The sequence below is a fragment of the Anser cygnoides genome, chromosome 20 (assembly GCF_040182565.1).
Source record: "Anser cygnoides isolate HZ-2024a breed goose chromosome 20, Taihu_goose_T2T_genome, whole genome shotgun sequence".
NCBI classification, from domain to species: domain Eukaryota; kingdom Metazoa; phylum Chordata; class Aves; order Anseriformes; family Anatidae; genus Anser; species Anser cygnoides.
The window spans coordinates 2,662,203-2,681,011 of NC_089892.1; the positions used below are offsets into that span (position 1 = coordinate 2,662,203).

An 18,809-nucleotide genomic window follows, 5' to 3' on the forward strand; every position below is an offset into this window, starting at 1 on the left:
AACCTAATTAGGTTTTAGCCAAATAATTACATAGCTTTTCTGTTTGGATTTTGTAGAGACTCTCATTTTAGTTGCCACTTATGTTCTTTAATGTTCATTTTCTGGTTGTTAAAAAGGAAAAGAAAACATCAAAATGTGTAGTTTAAGGAATGGTAATTATTGCCTTTCTTGCTATGAACGTAAAAATGGCAGGGCAAGACAAAGGTCTGTCTAACATAGTATCTTGTATTTGACAGTGGCCCGTGATAAACGGCAAAGGAAGAATAACATCACAAATAGTCAGTGACTTCCTTGGCACAACTGTGCTGTCCAGTTATCAATAGCTCAGGGACTTGAGGAAAGGAAGAAACAGATTTTCCGATAGTTATGGTAGTCCAGACAGAAGGTTTGCTTCTAGCTTTGGGAAAGGGTAGAAGCCCAAAGGACTGCTGTGTCAGCAAGTATGCAAAAGAAATGTATGTGAAAGTGAGTTTGTAAATGAAAACATACGTGAGAAGAACAGGAAGCAAGAGCCGGTCACTTTTGAAAAAGCCGGACAAGTTCAAAGTACATTTTGAAAAATGGTAAGTCATCAGTAAAGGTGGCAAGGATGTGGTTTATCAGAAGGGTGGATAAGATAGTGTGTTTTTGTGTTTAATTTTCTTAGGTATATGTGTTACTGCACCATTGGAAGTGCAAGTTGTAAAAGACATCTTCCTTAACATTTATGTTCCTTATTCTGTGGTGCGAGGAGAACAAATTGAGTTAAAAGGATCAGTTTATAACCACAGAGCTTCTTCAATTAAGGTAATTTGTGGCCTTTGTGAGTTCTGTTGAAATAGTAACAAAATAAACTGAAAAAGCATTTCCTCTGCTAGTATCTAATATAAACACATCACTGTATCAGATTTCTCCAATCCTTCAGGAGGTGTTACATATGCTCTGCATAACTATGTAACAATAAAATCCAGTCATTACTCATTTAATTTCCAGCCATTCTGATTACAGTGTTGTCATGCTCTTACATAGCAAATTGCCTCACAGAAGTTAAAATACATTTTTCTATTCCGAGTGTTAGGATAAAATGTCAAATAATTAATGGGATTTTTGAAATAATGTGCTCCAGAGCTAACAGATTACTTTGTCTAGGGTTTTTACATAAAAGGACTATTTTTAATGAAATGCATTTAAACAGAAATACAGAATTATTGAAAAGTATGCAAAGGTATTTGTGATTCTATGATGTTGCTAAGGAACATCTGTTAGTGTGTCTCTAATGCAAATAGTAGTAATTCCACAGTTAGTAACACTAGTAACACTTGTTCATGGTAAACAGAAAACAAGTATTATGGTTAAAAAAAAAAAAGTTCAGTATAGTATTTCAATGGCTTTAATATTTCTCTGGTGCTATACCTGTCATGGAGTTGAACATTAAAAATCTTTCCACTTTTCAGTTCTGTGTTAAAATAGCAGTTGGAGATGGAATCTGTTCTTCTGGAGGTTCTGCAACTACTGGAGCAAGGATACGCGGTTGTAATTTTAAGTATCTAGGTAGCAGTTCTTCATCGCCATTTATGTTCAGAATACTTCCTTTGGAATTAGGCCTTCACACTATCAACTTTACACTGCTGACAGATGGAAACAGTGAAACTGTAGTTAAAACACTACGCGTAATGGTAAGAAAAAAAAAATGTTTAGGGTGTTTTTGAATTTCATATTGATTCAGTCTCAAGAAGGACAAAATATATGAAATCATTATATAAATATTGATTTACTTTAATGTTATCATACTCACACATATCATGTAGTATCATTGAATTCACTGTACGCACTGCAAAAATACACGACCAAGTATTTGCATATGTACATTTTTAAACTTTGCATATAAAAATTCTCAGGAAGATGCATATAGATTTAACTTAATAAGCAAGAAGGATATTGTATTCTAAGTCACTTTGTTCAGATTTTCAAGTTCTTAAGCATACTTCATTGAAAGATACTTTTTTGGTAATTTTTTACTTTCCAAAGCTTTTATTTAAATCTTTTGTTAAATTTTCTCAAAAATTTTGGGAGATAGACTACTAGCTTAGATATAAAATAGATGCAGAACAACAGTGTTTTTGGTTTACAAAAGTAAAACTCAACTACACAGAAGGATGTAGAGGACAAAAATACTAAGGTTTTAAACTGTTGCTTCAGCTAGTGTATGTGATTAAACAAAAGTGTTTTCATTTTCTACTTCTTTCCTCTTAACGATTACAGCCAGAAGGCATTAAAAAAGAACTTCATGCAGGTTTCACTTTGGATCCACAGGGTGTTTATGGTATGAGAATATATGTCTTCATCTTCTTTCTTTGCTTTTTCATTTTCTTGATTCATGTAGTTATGATGATCAGTTTTTCCATAATATGATAAATTGGTGCTTTTCCTTCTTGACATATTCTTCATATGACCCTTTCAAGGATTTCTTGTCCTTTCATTGACAAATCCATCTCAGAATAGCTAGTCTTTCAAAAAAAGGTGGATTTTTTTTTAAAGTAACATTTTTGTATCTTTTTTAATATAATACTAAGCTTTTCTCAGTGTGCTTGAAAATTGATTAGCGGGTGCTTTAGTAATGAAAATAGCATATTTTCTCCTTTAACCAGAGGTGACTCTGAAACCAAAAAATTTAGGTCAAGATTAGATTTTCTCTTAACAATAATGTCAAAAGAAAGATTAATGTGTTTGCATCTGTAATTTTTCAACAGTCAATATTGTTTGTACATTGGGGATAGTTGTAGTTTTCATGTTATTGTTGTTTTTTTTGTTGCTGACTTCTCAATAGTTGAAATCTTTAAATCTGGCTATTACATCTGAATCCTCTATTGATTTAGATTTTGCAGTATGTTATATATTCAATATTGAACCTTTTTCAATTATAGGTTCAGTCAAGAGACGCCAAGAATTTCGTTATAAAATACCACTAAATCTGGTCCCTAAAACAAAAATTGATAGAAGTGTCAGTGTAAAAGGTAAATTGAACTGAAGCTTTTAGTCTATTACTCTTAGTACATATGTAGTGTCTGTATATATGTTCTGTTTATCTTTGTTTTGTCTTACATCCTTTGTTTACATTTGTCTGAATTTATTCCTAGCTTCTTCTTTTTAGTAAAGTCTTTGCAGATCACCTTTTTATGTAAAATTTTAAATACCTCGTATAGAGTGATTGCTTATAGGTATCAGATTCTGCCCTTGGATTGACTTCTATGATCATTCTTTTAAACCTTTTTTTTTTTTTCTTTCCACAGGACATCTTATGGGTGAAGTGATTGCCACAGTCCTTAATCCTAGTGGTCTTAGTATTCTTACTAATCTTCCAAAGGGCAGCGCAGAGGCAGAGCTCATGAGTATTGCCCCTCTTTTTTATGTGTTTCACTACTTGGAAGCATCAGATAACTGGCAAATACTGGGTTCCAAAACCTTAACTTCCAGAACTGAAATGAGGAGGAAGATGAAAGAAGGTAGAAAAATATAGCTGCTTCTCTTGCTTCGGAGCTGTAGAAGTGCATAAATTTTGCTGAATAAGTAAGATCATGTATCTGAGTAAGCAAATACAATTTTAAAATAAATCTCATAATTTTCTTTCTGCCTAATATTCCTTTAGGAATTGTAAGCGTTTTGTCATTCAGAAATTCTGACTTCTCATATAGCATGTGGAAGAATGGGCAAGCTAGCACATGGTAAGTTAAAAAAATCTTTTGATTAGTATGAATGGAAAAAGCTTCATTCAGCCCTTTGCTTTCATATTATAACTATTTCTTTTAAAGGGTGACACTTCTCAGTAAGTAGGACAAGTGAGCGTAATGGTAGATTTAAATGATGCTTATAGCTTTGAATAGTATCTTTTCATTCCTTGTTTTCTTGTGATAAATTTTTTGTGTGTGTCCATAGTTCACACAATTACAAGCAAGTTGGACCTTGGGGTCTGTACATAGGTAGACATACCTGAGATAGTTTCTAACTCTTCTTTGGGCTTGGAATTTTACAATAGGACTATGTAGAGCTTGGTTTCCTGCTCAAGCAAAGATTGCATTCCAAGTTTGAAGAAGGAAAGCTAAGTACAGGGAGGGACAAGGGCAAAAAGGTGATACCCTTTGTTCACAGAAATATGATACTTAAAAGATATCAAACAAAAGGGGGTAATGCTGTCTACGGAAAATAGAGCCTACCATTGCAAATTAGGCAAAATACATAGTCACTGTCTTGCCTTTCACAACGGCAAATGCAACTGGCATATAGAAAGAAAGAATAAGATGCTTTAGAAGCATCTTCCTTAAGATCTGATGAAAGAAAAAAATATTTTGGAGATGTATAGAGTAATTAGTTCATATTCTGAATCATGGGATTTGGTCCTAGTTATAAAATTATTTATGGCTAATTATTGCCTATTTGTTAAAAATTAAGATTCATTTGCTATATTCTTTGAACTGTGGGAGTGGATAGCATACCTAAATCATAAATAATGCAGATTTGTCTAATCTCTAGCAATGTGATAGTATCTGATAATCAAAACAAACATAATCTGTTTGATTTCTTTGGCAGGTTGACAGCTTTTGCTTTAAGAATTCTTGGACAAGTTAACCAATATATAAATCTTGATCAAATTTCTGTTTGTAATTCACTTCTGTGGTTGATTGATAACTGTCAAATGCCAGATGGGTCATTCACTGAATTTTCAGATTATCAGCCAGTGAAACTACAGGTATGAAAACCAAACATTTTGTGCGTGTGTGTGTACAGTAAAAGATAGAGACGCAGGAGGTGCAAGATATTTATGGCTGCATTTCACCAGAACATCTAGTCAAAACAACTTTGCTAAATTTGCCTCTTTCTGAACTCATTTAAAGAAAGCACAGTATTGAAAACTTTTCTGTCTTGACAGTAAAAGTAGCTGTGTGACACTCCTTAATATTTAGAAAGAAAAAAAGTGTAGGTTGATTTTTACAATATAATAGCCCAGCTTTCCTGTAACTTTTTATATTTTGGTCTTTTTTTTTTTTTTTTTTCGATAAGCTATTACATTCAAAAGAATTGATGTATTTTCAGGTAAAACCAAATTATTATTTCTTACCAGAATTTCTATTTGTTTCCTCACATAAACTGTAAAAAGTTATATTTATCTAAATTAACTGTTATTTCTATTTATTTATATGATCATATTTGATTTTGTAGGGTACATTACCTAGAGAAGCTAAAGAAAAATCTTTGTATCTCACAGCATTTTCTATTATCGGAATTGAAAAGTCAATGAAAATATGTCCTACTCAGGTAAATACTGTTTTTATTTCTGCCAGCAGTCGTATGCTGGGATTCTAATTTCTTGCATCTTCTTTAACATTTGTTCAAAGAAATCAACACTTTTTTTTTAGATTTAGTTGCTTTCAAAATCAGTAAAAGAACAACAAAATTATGGATCACTTTATTTTAAGGAATATTGTAGAAAATACTATATATGTGTATATTGTCTTTATAGATGTGTTTCTTTAAAAATATGTCTAATACTAAGCTGTAGTCTATTCATCTTTTCAGAAAATCCATGATGCTAAAAATAAGGCAGGAGATTATTTATTGAAAAATGCAGAGTCTGCACAAAGCCCCTTTACTATGGCAATAATTTCGTATGCGTTAGCTCTTGTGGATTTGAACCATCAGTCTGCACGATTGTTGTTCTCTGCGCTGAAGAAGGAAGCGTCTGTCATAGGTATTGCTTATTAAGCTCTCTCAAAGTGTGTATTCTAGTTGGTTCTCAGGTGGATTGTTCTTTCATTTTTTAAAAAAGTCTCTAATGGGCTTCTACTTGGATCATGATTTTCAATGATGCTTGCTTTGGCATATATGAATTTTTAGTGTGGCCTAGTATTTTGCAGGGTTTAATCCTGCTTTTGGCTTTTCAGCAGTGCAATTTCATTAGCAGTGTGCAAGTTGGTTAGACATTTGTCATTCCTCAGCATATCGCAATGTTTGTTCTGTCTGCTTTCTTTTTTTATGCAAGTGTCCATAGGGGGTTACTTTCATCTGCATGCTCATCCTTGTGATGTGACCACTCTCTTCTTTAGCTCAGACTGGAATTTTTCACAGTATCTGTCAGCACCCTCACTTTTGCTTTTGAGGGGGTTTCCTCTTAATTTCTCACTGGCTGATGAGGGTCTTTGTAATCTCTTGTGAATGCTGTTCATTTTTAGTGCTTTTTGTTAAAGGCAAAAGACTCAGACTGTTCTCCTAGAATAGAAAACTTTTGCCCTGCATGTTGAAATTAACATTAAAAGAAAAAAATATATATATATACATATATAAAAAGATAAAAACAGTATTCTGTGGGGTTTTTTTGGCCACTCTATCACTGTTCAGGACCAGTAATTACCTGGATGTGATTCAGATGCTTTGCATCAGGTTTGTTTATCATCGGTTTCTAGAATAAATGTCAGTTTTATAAACATAAAAGAAGCTTATCTTCATCTCCTGTTAAATGCGGAGAGAATTCCTCATTTTCTCCTTGACCTGAGTAGGCAACCTGAAACCTGGCTTTTATATTTTTGTAGGCGAGCCTCCTATTTATCGTTTTTGGAAAGATAGTTTAAAAACATTAGACCACCACGCTCCCAATTCTGTCACCGCACAAATGGTTGAAACTACAGCATATGCATTGCTTACTGCTTTACTAAGAGGGGACAAGAACTATGCTAATCCAATCATCAAATGGTTGTCTGAAGAACAAAGATACGGTGGAGGATTTTATTCAACTCAGGTGAGCTTTAAAATACTTTGTTCCCATTCCTCAAATACCAAAATCTAAAAAGCCTTAAGAGAGTAATATCATTAGATGACACCTTTGACAACTTCAGCGTCCTTTCTGTGGTACTAGTATCAAATTGCTCTGATACTATGATTTTCTTTCTCTCTGGGAAATATGATTTCTTTTCCTGAAATCCATTATAAACAGAAATTTGCAAGCTGGTAAATATCTTACCAGCGTGTTAAGTGTACTGCTGAGATGCTGCTAAGCTGTTTTGCTGGTAGTGGTCACCATTATGTGTCATTGTGTTTAGGTAGCAGAAAATGAACTACTTTGTAATAAATATTTACTTTTTAATTTTAGAAAGTAAATCTTTATAATTGATTTCTGACAGGACACTATTAATGCTCTTGAGGCCTTGACTGAATATTCCCTTCTTGTCAAACGGCTTAATTTGGACATGAGTGTTAAGGTAGCATACAAAAATTACGGAGATCTTCATCTATTTAAACTGACAGAAGAAAATTTTGTGGGAAGAACTTTGACAGTGAGTGAATAGCTTCTCTTTTGAAAAGTTAAAGCAAAATTCCCAGTAACCTGTTAAATAGTTCTTTGACCTTTGAAATCTGTACTAAATTAGCTTTTTCTTTTAATAGACCGGCATTAAAATGACATAGCAAATGTTTAAGAAATTTGCTTATCTGCTACATTTAATGCAGTTTTTAATGTGTAATTCATTTAAATTTAGCATTTCTGCTTGTTTCTATGAATTTTTTGTAGAAGCTGTTTGTAGCCTTAATTGTATTTAAAACGGAGGAAAGACAAGTAGATCATCAGACCTGAATTACGTTCTTGTTAGTAGCACAGTCATTATTATTATTACCTTCTAACTATTTATATTTAACATCAATCCTAGGTACCTTTGGAAGATGACATATACGTAAGCACTGGCAGCAGCACTGGCATAGCTACAGTAAATGTAAGCGTGGAACCATTTTTATTTTTTTTTAGTAGTGTCTCTGGTTTGTTAATGTGAACATTGAAAAAGAAACTGTTTTTTTCATAAGGTATTCCAAAAATGTATAGGTATACATAGGTATTCTAAAATGTAAATATTCTTATGTAGTAGTATCTATGTTCATAAAAATAATCAGGATAATTTTTAGTCTTCTAAATACAACCAGCAAGAGCGGTGTAGTTTTGCTCAAGAATTTTATGTCTTATCAAAAGTAAACATGCCAAGCATGCTGTTTGTTTTTACTTGTATCGTATTCCTCTAACTCCATATTCTGAATTTTCACAATTTTTTGCCATATTTGAGGATTGTTTACTGTTTCTGTTTTGTCTAATTTATTTGTATGTTTGTAGGTGAGGACAGTATACAACATAATTGGTACTTCTGAAGAGTCATGTAACTTTGAATTGAAGATTGTTCCAAAGAGAGATGATGGTAAAGGGTTAATCTGGTTTTAAATATTAGTACCCAGATCACTGCAGGGAAAAAGAAAAAAAAAAAAAAAAGGAAAGCTTATTTAACAATGTGCTTTTTATTAAGAATGAAACTAATAACTTCTTACTTTTTTTCAGTGGAATGCAAAACTGGAAAAGAAATTGCTAGAAGCCTCCTTAGCCCTTCTTGAAACTATTGTCTTTTTGTGAATAGAATTAATCTTTAATGTATTTCTGTTAGTTGAGTTTTTACTCATTTATAGAAGTGTTATTACAATTGGGGCAGTGAGGAATACAAAATTCTAGCAGAAGAAAGAAATATAGTAGGAGGGTGGTTTGGGGTTCTGCAAGGCAAGAAAAAGTTCTTAGAAGGTAAGTTCTACAAAGTACTGAAAGTCGTAGTCCGGTTACAGTAGGGTGTACAAACACATTCTGAGCTTTTGTCATGAAGTAGTTTTAATAACATAAGTATGTGATGAATAATACTAAGCATTAGAGCGGACATTTCACCTGAATTATAAAAGACTTTAGTGTTGTTTATAGCTACATAATGAGTTCCTATGAAAAATTGCTACCAAAATTATTTTAAAAATTCTCTTTCAATTATGAAAACACTTTACAAGAATTTTGGGGTTGCTATTCCTGAAGATTTTTAAGATCACTTATTTGACTCTACTTGATATGAAAAGGTTACAGAATAGAAGATGGTGGGCCACTTGGGCGCGTAGAGGCTTGTGCAAAGTAAGTACAGCTGGTGGGGTTTTGGTTGGGTAGTTTGTCTCAATTACTGTGGAAATAATAACAAGGTTTTACTTTTAAAGGTTTCATTTAAACTTAATGCTGGTTCTAAATGTCCTCAGTTTCCTAAGTTTCAACACTCCTACTTAAAAAGGTGGAATTCCCAGCTGATGTGTTAAGGAATTAGAGCAGTGCAAATGAAATGCACTGTGGCTCTATGTATGCATAATGACATTACTCTAAGAATGTTACAAAGGCTTTCTGGTCTTACATTTTTTCTTAGTTATTGTTTTAATATTACATTAGCTGACATTAGCATTATATTCAATTATACACTAGCATTATATTCAATTCCTTTTATTTTTTTAAGAGACTGAAATGTTTTTATTTGCTAATCCTCCCTTATTAATAATTGCGTCTGGTCTTCTCATCTTGTTTTCTTCCTTTTTCTTCCATTTTATGCATGTGCATAAACAGAATTGGAGATGAAGGTCATTACTTTTTTGGGAGAGCATTTTTTGTTGATTTATATCTGTGTTCTCTGGGAACATAAGTATTAAGAAAAGTTCATATCCATGATATTGACAAAAATCTGAAATGATTCATCTGGAATATTTTGCTTCATTATAATGTTCTAAATGTTGGTAGAATTTTCCTTACTATTTTCTGGGATCACACAATGAAGTTTACTTTTTAGTTTCAGTTATGTTTAACTAATTTTATTTTTAATCTCTTTTAGGTACAAGCCCAGCATGAGAGAGCCACAGTCAGGGTCTGCTCATGCCGTGATGGACATAGGTTTGGTTAGTGGATTGGAAGCAAATATAGAAGACTTAAATACTGTAAGAATTAAAAAAACTTTATTTCTTTTACTGAAGTTTTATTATTTTTTTTGACAGAATTATGATATTTACTGTTCAATTGTAATTGTTGTTCAACATGTCAATATTAGTTAAAGGCAATCTGAGTTATACTTACAGGATTTAAATAGGATACTAAATGTGGACTCAGGTATCCCTTTAAGGATAATTAGCTTTGCAATTCTTTGTTATCTTCATGCAATTGAAATAAAAAGGATAATTTCCTTAAAAAAATAAAAATAGTTTAAACATCATAAGAGGCAACACTGAAATAAGTTTTTTTAATCTCAGAATTATGTAAAAGCTAGTGATAAGTAAACCTTCATGATCATCCAAAAATTTTTAACTGTTGCATAATTTTTTTCTCTGTTTTTCTTCCCTACAGCTTGCAAGTGGAGTGGATCAATTGATAGCTGATTATGAGATAATAGATGGGCATGTTGTTATTCAGATAGACTCTGTATGTTACCCCTTCCATAACTTTAAGAACGACTTTAACTCTTTGGAATCACTGTGTTTGCTTTATAGAACTCCTTAATTCATGTGTCTTTCCAATAGGTTCCAGCTGATAGTTTCCTCTGTGTTGGGTTCCGAATAAGTGAGCTTTTCCATGTTGGAATGCGAAATCCTGCTACATTCACTGTATATGAGTATCATGCACCAGGTATGTATTCCATGTCTTCAAATTCATGTTTGCTCTTTTCAACTGTTTATTCCTTCTTGAAGACTACCTTTTTCCTTCTTCAACAGCTTTCTAATCCTTGTTAGTTTAAGCTCAGGTAACTTCTGACTCACAAAGTTTCAGTGCTGACTTATTGAATTTTCTATATTTATTTATTACAACTTTTTGGATCTTCTAGATAAAAGATGCACTATATTTTATAACCCATATGGAGATGAAAAACTTGTGAGGGTGTGTGAAGGAAATGAATGCAAATGCATGGAAGGTAAAGCTTTTTTTAAGATGTCTTGCCATTTCATTTGGTGGGAAAATGCAGTTTAATGCTTTGGACAAAAACATATTAAAGCACAAGGAAAAATCCTTGTAAGAACACAGCTGTTGTCCTCTAAAATTTTACTTTAAAAAATAATTAAATGTGTGCACTATAATCATGGTTGTCTGACTGCATTAAGTTCAGGCAATTAAGGATACTTTTCCTTTTTTCAACATCCATTATTCCACCATGCACTCCCGTAATTACACTGTTTCTCAGTTACAGCAGATTATTCGAGCAGGTAGAGGTCCATCATGTTTTGTGTGAAGACATGCAATGACATTGTCTTAATGCAGTTTTTTTTTCTTCTCTCAATGTAGCTGAGTGTAGTAGAGTACAAGAAAGACTGAATCAGTCAATAACTGCTGATACCAGGAGAGAAGCTGCGTGCCAGAATGATATTGCATATGGTAGTATTTGAATTGTCATTACCTCTTTCTCATGCTCTTACTCAAACCGTCACTTCTTTACTATTGCTGCAGAACATTTTGTTCCAGTTAGATCTTTAATGATCAAAATTCAGCAGGTATACACTGTATGAAGATAACATATTGGAGCAGAGAAGAATAAGTTCCGCCCATAACCTTTGCTGAACAAAACTCATGTAACAAGGGTTATTGCCCCAGTAACCCTGGTCTGATGAGTTCTGCTGTTTTTTCTCTTGGTGCCATTCTAACATGATCATGTAGATTGATGGGCCAAGTCCAGTTGCATGACATTAAAAAAGACTAAGTGCTGGATTCCTGCTCTTGGAGCATAACAACGTGGTGCAGTGGCATAGGTTTGGGGAAGAGAGACTGGAAAGTTGCCCAGCAGAAAAGGACCTGGGGGTGCTAGTCAACAGCCAACTGAACGTAAGCCAGCAGAAATAGTGTGGCCAGCAGGACTAGAGAAGCAATTTTCCCCTTTTGTGTGGCACTCGTGAGACTGCACCTTGAATTTTGTGTTCAGTTTTGGGCCCCTCACTGCCAGAAGGATATTGAATTGCTCAAACTTGTGCAGAGAAGAGCAACAAGGCTGTTGCAGCAAGGAGGATGTCGGTTTCTTTTCTCAGGTGACAAGTGATAGTACACAAGGAAGCAGTCTCCTATTGCACCAGGGGAGGTTTAGATTGGATACTAGGAAGAATTTATTCACAGAGAGGGTAGTCAAGTATTGGAATGGACTGCCCATGGAAGTGGTGGAGTCCCTGTCCCTGGAGGTATTGAAGAGACATGGATGTGGCACTAAGGTTTAGTGATGGAACTTGGTAGGTCAAGCTGATGGTTGGAGTTAAAGATCTTGAAGGTCTTTTCCCATCTATATAATTCTATGATTCTGTGTGGCTTTGGGGTCAGGGGAAGTTGCAGGCCATCAGATGAGAACCATACAGTGTATAGCTGTAGCCGTGATTTTCGCAGAAGTTAGGGGATGTTATATTCTCTACCTGAGCATCTGTAAGACATTTAGAATATATTGCAGGAAAAAAAAGGAATAACAAAAACTTTGTTTTGTGTTGTTTTGCAGTTTATAAAGTGAACATCTTGTCTCGTCGTGAAGAAGGTTATTTCGTAAAGTATTCTGCAACTATTCTAGATCTCTATAAAAGAGGTGTGTGTCCTATTTTTAATCCATTTAACTATTTCACTCAGAGCAAGAGCTGTCTTGTTGAGACCAATGAAGCAGCTGACAAAAATCAAGAGTCAAATCTAGTCATTTCATGAAAGTAGAAAACCGTAGTCTCAAATACAGCCTTTGAACATTCTTTTATGCCCTAAGAAAGGCACTGTATAATGTTTTTAAACAGCTTTTCTCTATTATAGCTGTTGATAACAAACCTAAACTGTAATCAGTTAAGCATCTCTTGTATGACAAAACAAGTTGAACATATTCCATAATCAATTAATACAGTTGTGAGTTGTTGTTTAGGTATATTTAACATTCCATTTAATTTAAAAAATATGCAGGGAACATGTTTTATATTATCAAATTTTCTTGCTTTATAACAAGTGTCAAATGGCTCACTTGACTATACTGTTTTGTAGAACAAGTTAATGTTTTCTATTTCATACATGTGTAACTGAAAATTCTCTTTGTGAAATTTTCTAATTCTTGACATTCTACTTCAGGGCATGCTTTTGCTGAAAAAAATAATGAAATTACCTTTGTTAAAAAGAAGACCTGTACTGATGTTGAACTGAGCCCAGGAGAGCAGTATTTGATCATGGGCAAAGAAGCCTTAAAGATAAGCATTGGTTATAGTTTCAGGTAGGTAATTTAACATCAGAATATGCTAAGATATAAAGTGTGCTGTCAAGTGGCGAGTGTTTGTATGTAATAATTCTCATGTAATACATAATTTATTTTTTAAGTGTCAGTTTGACCAATGGTTACCCAATGTGTTTTCAGATGTGTAAATTTAAAACAGGATTATGAACACAAAACAATCTATTCCATACTGTAATTCTTTTCCTGTTAGGCAATTCCCTCCCCAAATCTTAGGAGCAAATGTGCTTTTTCTGTTGTCTTTTTAGATACCAGTACCCTTTGGACTCCAGCACTTGGATTGAGTGGTGGCCTTCAAACACAGCATGTACATTTTGTCAGGAGTTTTTAAACAGAATGGAAGATTTTGCTGAAGATCTCATCATCAGTGGCTGTTGATTTACGTGGATAATTTTTGAATTAAAAATACAGATCAAACCTCATTTAAAAAAAAAAAATCCTCAGCTGTTCAGTAATTATTTTCAGAACTTAAAATTCGTGACTAGTTCATCTTGGAGAACACTCATAGCATGTATTTCATAGCCACTTTCTTATAACCTGGTAATTTTCAAAGTATGTTTTTTAAGCTCGGATTGGAGAATAATGCAGAATACTGCAAAGATATTTGAAGTGAGATGAAGTGAAATGGAATGACTGCAAATATGGAAAATACTGTCTTTTGCCAGAATAACCATCAGAAGCATTGAATTCCAATGTCTTACTAAAACATAACCCTTCCTTCAGCAAAAAAATATAATAATAATAAAAAAGAATTGTTTTATCAAATAATTTTGTTCCAACTTTAATTGGAAAAAAAAAGACATACATAGCCTATCGCAATTGTATCCAAGTAGTTAGGACAAAAGTCTTGCTGCAGCCCCACTTACTTTATAGTACGTATTTTAAATGTTCATTTTCCAACCACAGTAAAGTACTGTAGTGTAAGAATGGTAGAAGACAAATCCTAAAGCTATTTATATTACACCAGGAGTGTAAAGCCAGATACTGCTGACCCTTTTTTGCTTCTTTAGTTTCCTCATCCTCATTTTTTTGTACCTTAGACCTGCAGATGACAGATTCTTGCCTTTTTTTTTTTTTTACCTAAGCTGGTGTCCAGGTGTTTACACTAACATTTTTCATTCAACTTGTGGTTGGAGTAACAGATTTTTAAACTAAATGATCCTGAAGATTTACTAAGTAAAGAAATGATAGTTTCTTCATGTATGAAGTGCAAAAATTTATTTTAACAGTGCATTGAAATACTGCAGTGCAACTCAAACAACTCCTGCTCCCTGCAATGGAAAGAAAACATACTGGAAACATACAGTTCATATTCAGTTACAGGCAACTCTTCACTTTTTATAACTAAACAAACTGAAAAATCTTCACCATACCTGGCAGCATTTCATTTTTGAAGTGATACTTACATTCATTGAAGATTCTGTCATTTGTAAAGCATTTTGGCATGTAAAATTCTCTGAATAAGCAAAACATTTAATTAGAAGCTTTTTAAAATCTCATTTGTATATGAAAGGGTGAACTTCCAAGTTTGTTGAATCTGCACAGCACTTATGATTAATTTGTGAAGTGTCAGTGGTGTATTCAGAGGAATTAATAGTTTTCTAAGGAATTTTTTTGAGAAGAGCTGTTGGAATGATTTGAACATGCCATGACAGTTTGATGAGAAAAAAACATTTTTCTGAAGTGCTATGGAGGTGTGCTGCAAGAGCAAACAAACTTTTTTTATAAAACCCTTAATATTTCTGAGTAATAAGCTCACAAAGTACCTTTAAAATAATGCAAACATTGTTAGTCTCATGACTATAAGAAGGCAGTGTTAAATCAAAGCAAAAAAGAAAATAGTCATGTTACTACAATGAAAAACCAAGCATGTGATACAGGGGAACCCCACTCTGAGAGAGATCAAATCTAGTGTTTCCCCTTGCTGATGGTGTGCTAAGAATTTCAGTTGTTAACCAATTTGGTAAGTCCTCTTTCAAGATGTTGTTTGTCATATCGTATATAATGTATTTCAACCAAGTTTGAATACTTTTGATGTTTTTGTATTTGATGGTTTTTTTTGTTGTTTGTTTTTTTGTTTTTCCTGATAGCATTGGTATGTTATTCATCTGTGTAGAGAAAATAGATTATTTTAAAAATTGTAGTATGTTTCTCACAGGTTCTATTTTAGGAGGACCACATTTTGGATATAAACCCTGCAGTCTTGGTAAGAATTGTTTGAGCAATTATGATAATAAGTCACAATACTATAACTTATATTACAATAATATTTAAAACTCACATGGAATTATACTTTGGTAGTATTCTTAATGGAACAAACTGCCCAGCTATGACCAATGCATTGAATCATGCATAAAAGCTTATTTTCCAGATAGATAGTGCAGTTTGTACTAAATTTTTTCACCATGCTTCTTTATTTTTGAAAATATTTTGCCAGAAGAAATTGCTCCCCTTTTTAACTTAGGCATCAGTATATCTTATACAAAGGAATATGCACATCTTTTGAAATGTTCCCAGGTTGCAACACACAGTAACAGTAGAGGGAGCGCTAGAACATAGTTTTTATGTAGGTCCTATAAACATTAGTATGTTACCCCCTCATGCCCTAAAAAGAACTTCTGAAAGACATTTTTCAAATGTTCAACTACTGGAAATGCCTAGTGAATGAAAAAAAGAAGTACTTCACTGTATAGTGCCACAATGTTGATTTCCTGACTGCTGGCAAAAAAAAAAGATACATCTCAACTGAAACCCTTAGTCAATGAAGTTCACCTGCAGGACAGGAGCCACCCCAAAATCTCTCTGATTCTTGGCCAAATTTGAGATTTGACAGAGATGGTATTGTATTCAGGACTGTGTGATAAAGAGGGTGTCAAGTCTCCTCTGATCAGCTCAGAGTTGTGAGCATGAGTGGCTGCAAGCAGCAATACAGCCTGTTGGTCAGGATGCTGCACTCATTTTAAGGATAGCAAAATTAGTCCCCATGGAGAACTGTAGTATGTGAGAACTCAGAATAGGAAATGTACTTCAGTGCTGCTTCCTGCCTTTTAGAGAGATAATCTAGTCTAAATGCAGTTTAAAACCACAGAAATAAGGAAATTCAGAATCCAGCCTGACAAAGTCCTCCTTTCCCCGGATTAACCTGGGCATTGTCTAGCAAGTGCATGTACATGGTAGCATGTACTGAGTGAAACTTAAGCTACAAATTAAAACATTTGTATCAAACAGGAGATTTCTTCATATTAGATTTTCCTAGATTCTATGATTTTAGCATATACACTTTATGATATTCCAACAGACTAGGCTACACAGCAGTTTAATTTTATATGGTCAGCTCAATTCAGAAGGTTCTTACCACTGGGTATATTGTGCTGATAATGGCATTGTGAATTTCTCAAAATTGTTAGCCTTGCACTAAAAGAAATTGATGTAGAAGTACAAGTAGGGATGCCTAATATAATTCTTTTGCATGAAGAAATCTTGCAATGCTAAGAAATATTGGAAGCAAAATATGTGCGGTAGCAGACCAGGGAAGCAGCATGTAGACTAATATAACCTGTATGAAGTAGATATGAGGAACAAAAATTAGGGAAATGAAAAATAATAAAACAAAAAGCCATAAAAGGACAGCCTGTTTCTAAACCAGTAAGAGTTCAGCATATCAGTCTTTGCTTGTGATGCTTTCATTTTACTCTTACCCTCCATCAGCCTGTCTCTTCAGTCTTGAAATGTCTAATTCTCCTGTAAACCTGGAGCACTGGAGGAGGATTTACATGAACAAGATTCTGAGGCAGCTCCCCTGAGGCTGTATTTTTGGGGGAAACCTGGAAAGATGCCTATTAAAGAACACCAGTTATTGTCTATTTTTTCTTTCCTTTTAATTTGGTTCATGTCTTCGCAATTTGTATGCTTTTGGAATAAACAAGTTCTAGTTATTTTTCAACTGCCTTCTTGGTTTGGTTAGGTAAACTCTTTAACTGCAGTTCTTAAATTTTTGATCTGCATTTAAGTTTGCTATTAGTACACTGGCAGTTTATTTTAGTACATTCCCAATGCTTTTTTTTTTTTTTCAGGTTCATCTTAGTGTCTGCAGTTTAAATAAAAGTATGACAGTGAACAACAGTGGTGGCTTTAGTCTAAAGTTTTCTGTTTATCTTCATAAGAGAACATGCTACAACGCCTCTGTATTTGGAAGATCTGGTGCGTAAGTGCCTAAGGATTAGTGCATAAGCCATGAGTAGCTCATATGCTTCTGAGGAAACTCTGTGAAAGGATAGGAATAATGCTTCTTCTAATGTATACATTTGTCCTCTGTGCAAAATGTTTCTGCAGAATCCAGCACAGGTACCATGTGGGCACAGTTACTGTCTGTCCTGTGTCATCTTGTTTTTAAGGTAATTCTGTATTCAGAAGGTACTCCTCAGTCACTGCAAACAAACCCGCACTGTCCTTAGATGGGATGTTTACACAATATTTGCAAAACTCGCACTGTTCAAGCGGCTCCATCCTTGCAGCTTGTGGCTATTGCACATTGCAGTGGTCGCCTTATTCTCTGTCCCAGCAGACAAGCCAGAGGTTGCATATGTGTGGAGAGTGTCTTGCTCTTCTGCTATGGATCTTTGTCTGCTGTTATAAAATTATGTTTGTATGACTTTGCAAATAAAAGCAGACAGTTCATCTACTGTCTGTGGGGAAAAAAAAAAAAGTTTTATTCCTTAGGTTTTCCTTTTTTACACTTTTCTCTGGAATACCTCTTTGCGGGTGTTCCATTGTCTTTTCTTGATGGTAACTAGTGCTATATTTATGCTCTGTGTTCTTGTCCAAAAAATAAAATAAAAAAAAAAGTTCCCGAATAATATTTGTGCCATTCATTTGTATTTTAAAACATAGTAGACTGAATCAATGTCTACTGTAACACAGGTAGATTGGTAAATTTACAACAAATGTTACTCTGGCACTTGATGACTGAATTGGACAGTTAAAAAGCTTGCCTTGCCTCCAGGAAAGTGGCAGATGAAGGGCCAAATTACATTACATTCTCACTGCTGCTGGCACAAATCAGCTTAATTCCCAGTAAAACTGAGAAAATAATTTGATACAAAGTACAGTTGCACATATTTGTATTTTTATTGACTAGTTGCCCAAAAGCAGCATGGCCAAGAACTTCAAAATCACAGTTTTTCCTCTCTCTTAGGAATATCCGCAGTCCAGAGTGATTTATATGTGGAAAGAAGAAGGTCACAGATGATGCAATTTTTAATTTTGGCTCTGTGAGTGCTTTTTTAATCTTCTAAACTTTTCTAAGAAGCATAAGATAACACTCTATCCAATAATATCTGGATATAAACTCAAACTGCAGAGTGAAGTACACTTCATTGCTCAGTGAGGTTGTCTAGGCAGTCCACCTGTAAGCATTTCTACTTCTGAACTTTACATAAAAGCTTTACATGACAAGGAGCTTGTCTCAGTTTCAGATGTGACTTCTGAAATTTCAGTTCTGTTGATTATTTTAGTGAGACAGACCCCAAAGAGTTTGTATTGCTCCTGAAGATCTAGCAAATTAATTTTAAAATACTGTATAAAAATGCTACACTTATTTTTTTAAACCGACTGAATTGGTTGATTGTTAAAATATTTTAAACTTGTATTTTATGTGTGTGTGTATTTAGACATTTAACCATGTGCAGTATGGAGGTTTGTGTACATATGTACATACTGATGTTGAAAAATTTACCTTTCTCATGTGGC

The 18,809-nt window shown here is 34.0% G+C and overlaps 1 protein-coding gene across 3 annotated transcripts in view; it reads left to right on the top strand.

The window, feature by feature from the left end:
• C5 (complement C5) overlaps window positions 1–18,332 on the top strand; it is a 33,075-nt gene extending 14,743 nt beyond the window's left edge. Inside the window, exons 20-43 of one of the 3 annotated variants that reach the window (XR_010826075.1) lie at window positions 647–786; window positions 1,434–1,655; window positions 2,242–2,302; window positions 2,904–2,993; window positions 3,270–3,482; window positions 3,626–3,701; window positions 4,564–4,723; window positions 5,194–5,289; window positions 5,551–5,722; window positions 6,561–6,766; window positions 7,149–7,301; window positions 7,671–7,733; window positions 8,123–8,204; window positions 8,893–8,944; window positions 9,681–9,783; window positions 10,187–10,261; window positions 10,360–10,465; window positions 10,662–10,748; window positions 11,117–11,206; window positions 12,303–12,386; window positions 12,905–13,043; window positions 13,310–15,267; window positions 17,135–17,261; window positions 18,256–18,332. Coding sequence is in view for 1 of the 3 variants with exons in the window: in XM_013188813.3 (XP_013044267.2) it covers window positions 647–786; window positions 1,434–1,655; window positions 2,242–2,302; window positions 2,904–2,993; window positions 3,270–3,482; window positions 3,626–3,701; window positions 4,564–4,723; window positions 5,194–5,289; window positions 5,551–5,722; window positions 6,561–6,766; window positions 7,149–7,301; window positions 7,671–7,733; window positions 8,123–8,204; window positions 8,893–8,944; window positions 9,681–9,783; window positions 10,187–10,261; window positions 10,360–10,465; window positions 10,662–10,748; window positions 11,117–11,206; window positions 12,303–12,386; window positions 12,905–13,043; window positions 13,310–13,439 (2,600 nt within the window). In the remaining 2 variants the exon portion in view is untranslated. Of the gene's footprint in view, window positions 1–646; window positions 787–1,433; window positions 1,656–2,241; window positions 2,303–2,903; window positions 2,994–3,269; window positions 3,483–3,625; window positions 3,702–4,563; window positions 4,724–5,193; window positions 5,290–5,550; window positions 5,723–6,560; window positions 6,767–7,148; window positions 7,302–7,670; window positions 7,734–8,122; window positions 8,205–8,892; window positions 8,945–9,680; window positions 9,784–10,186; window positions 10,262–10,359; window positions 10,466–10,661; window positions 10,749–11,116; window positions 11,207–12,302; window positions 12,387–12,904; window positions 13,044–13,309; window positions 18,169–18,255 lie in introns of those variants that run through there. The other 2 variants (XR_010826074.1, XM_013188813.3) reach the window with 2 other exon arrangements.
• The last annotated feature ends 477 nt before the right edge of the window (window positions 18,333–18,809 follow it).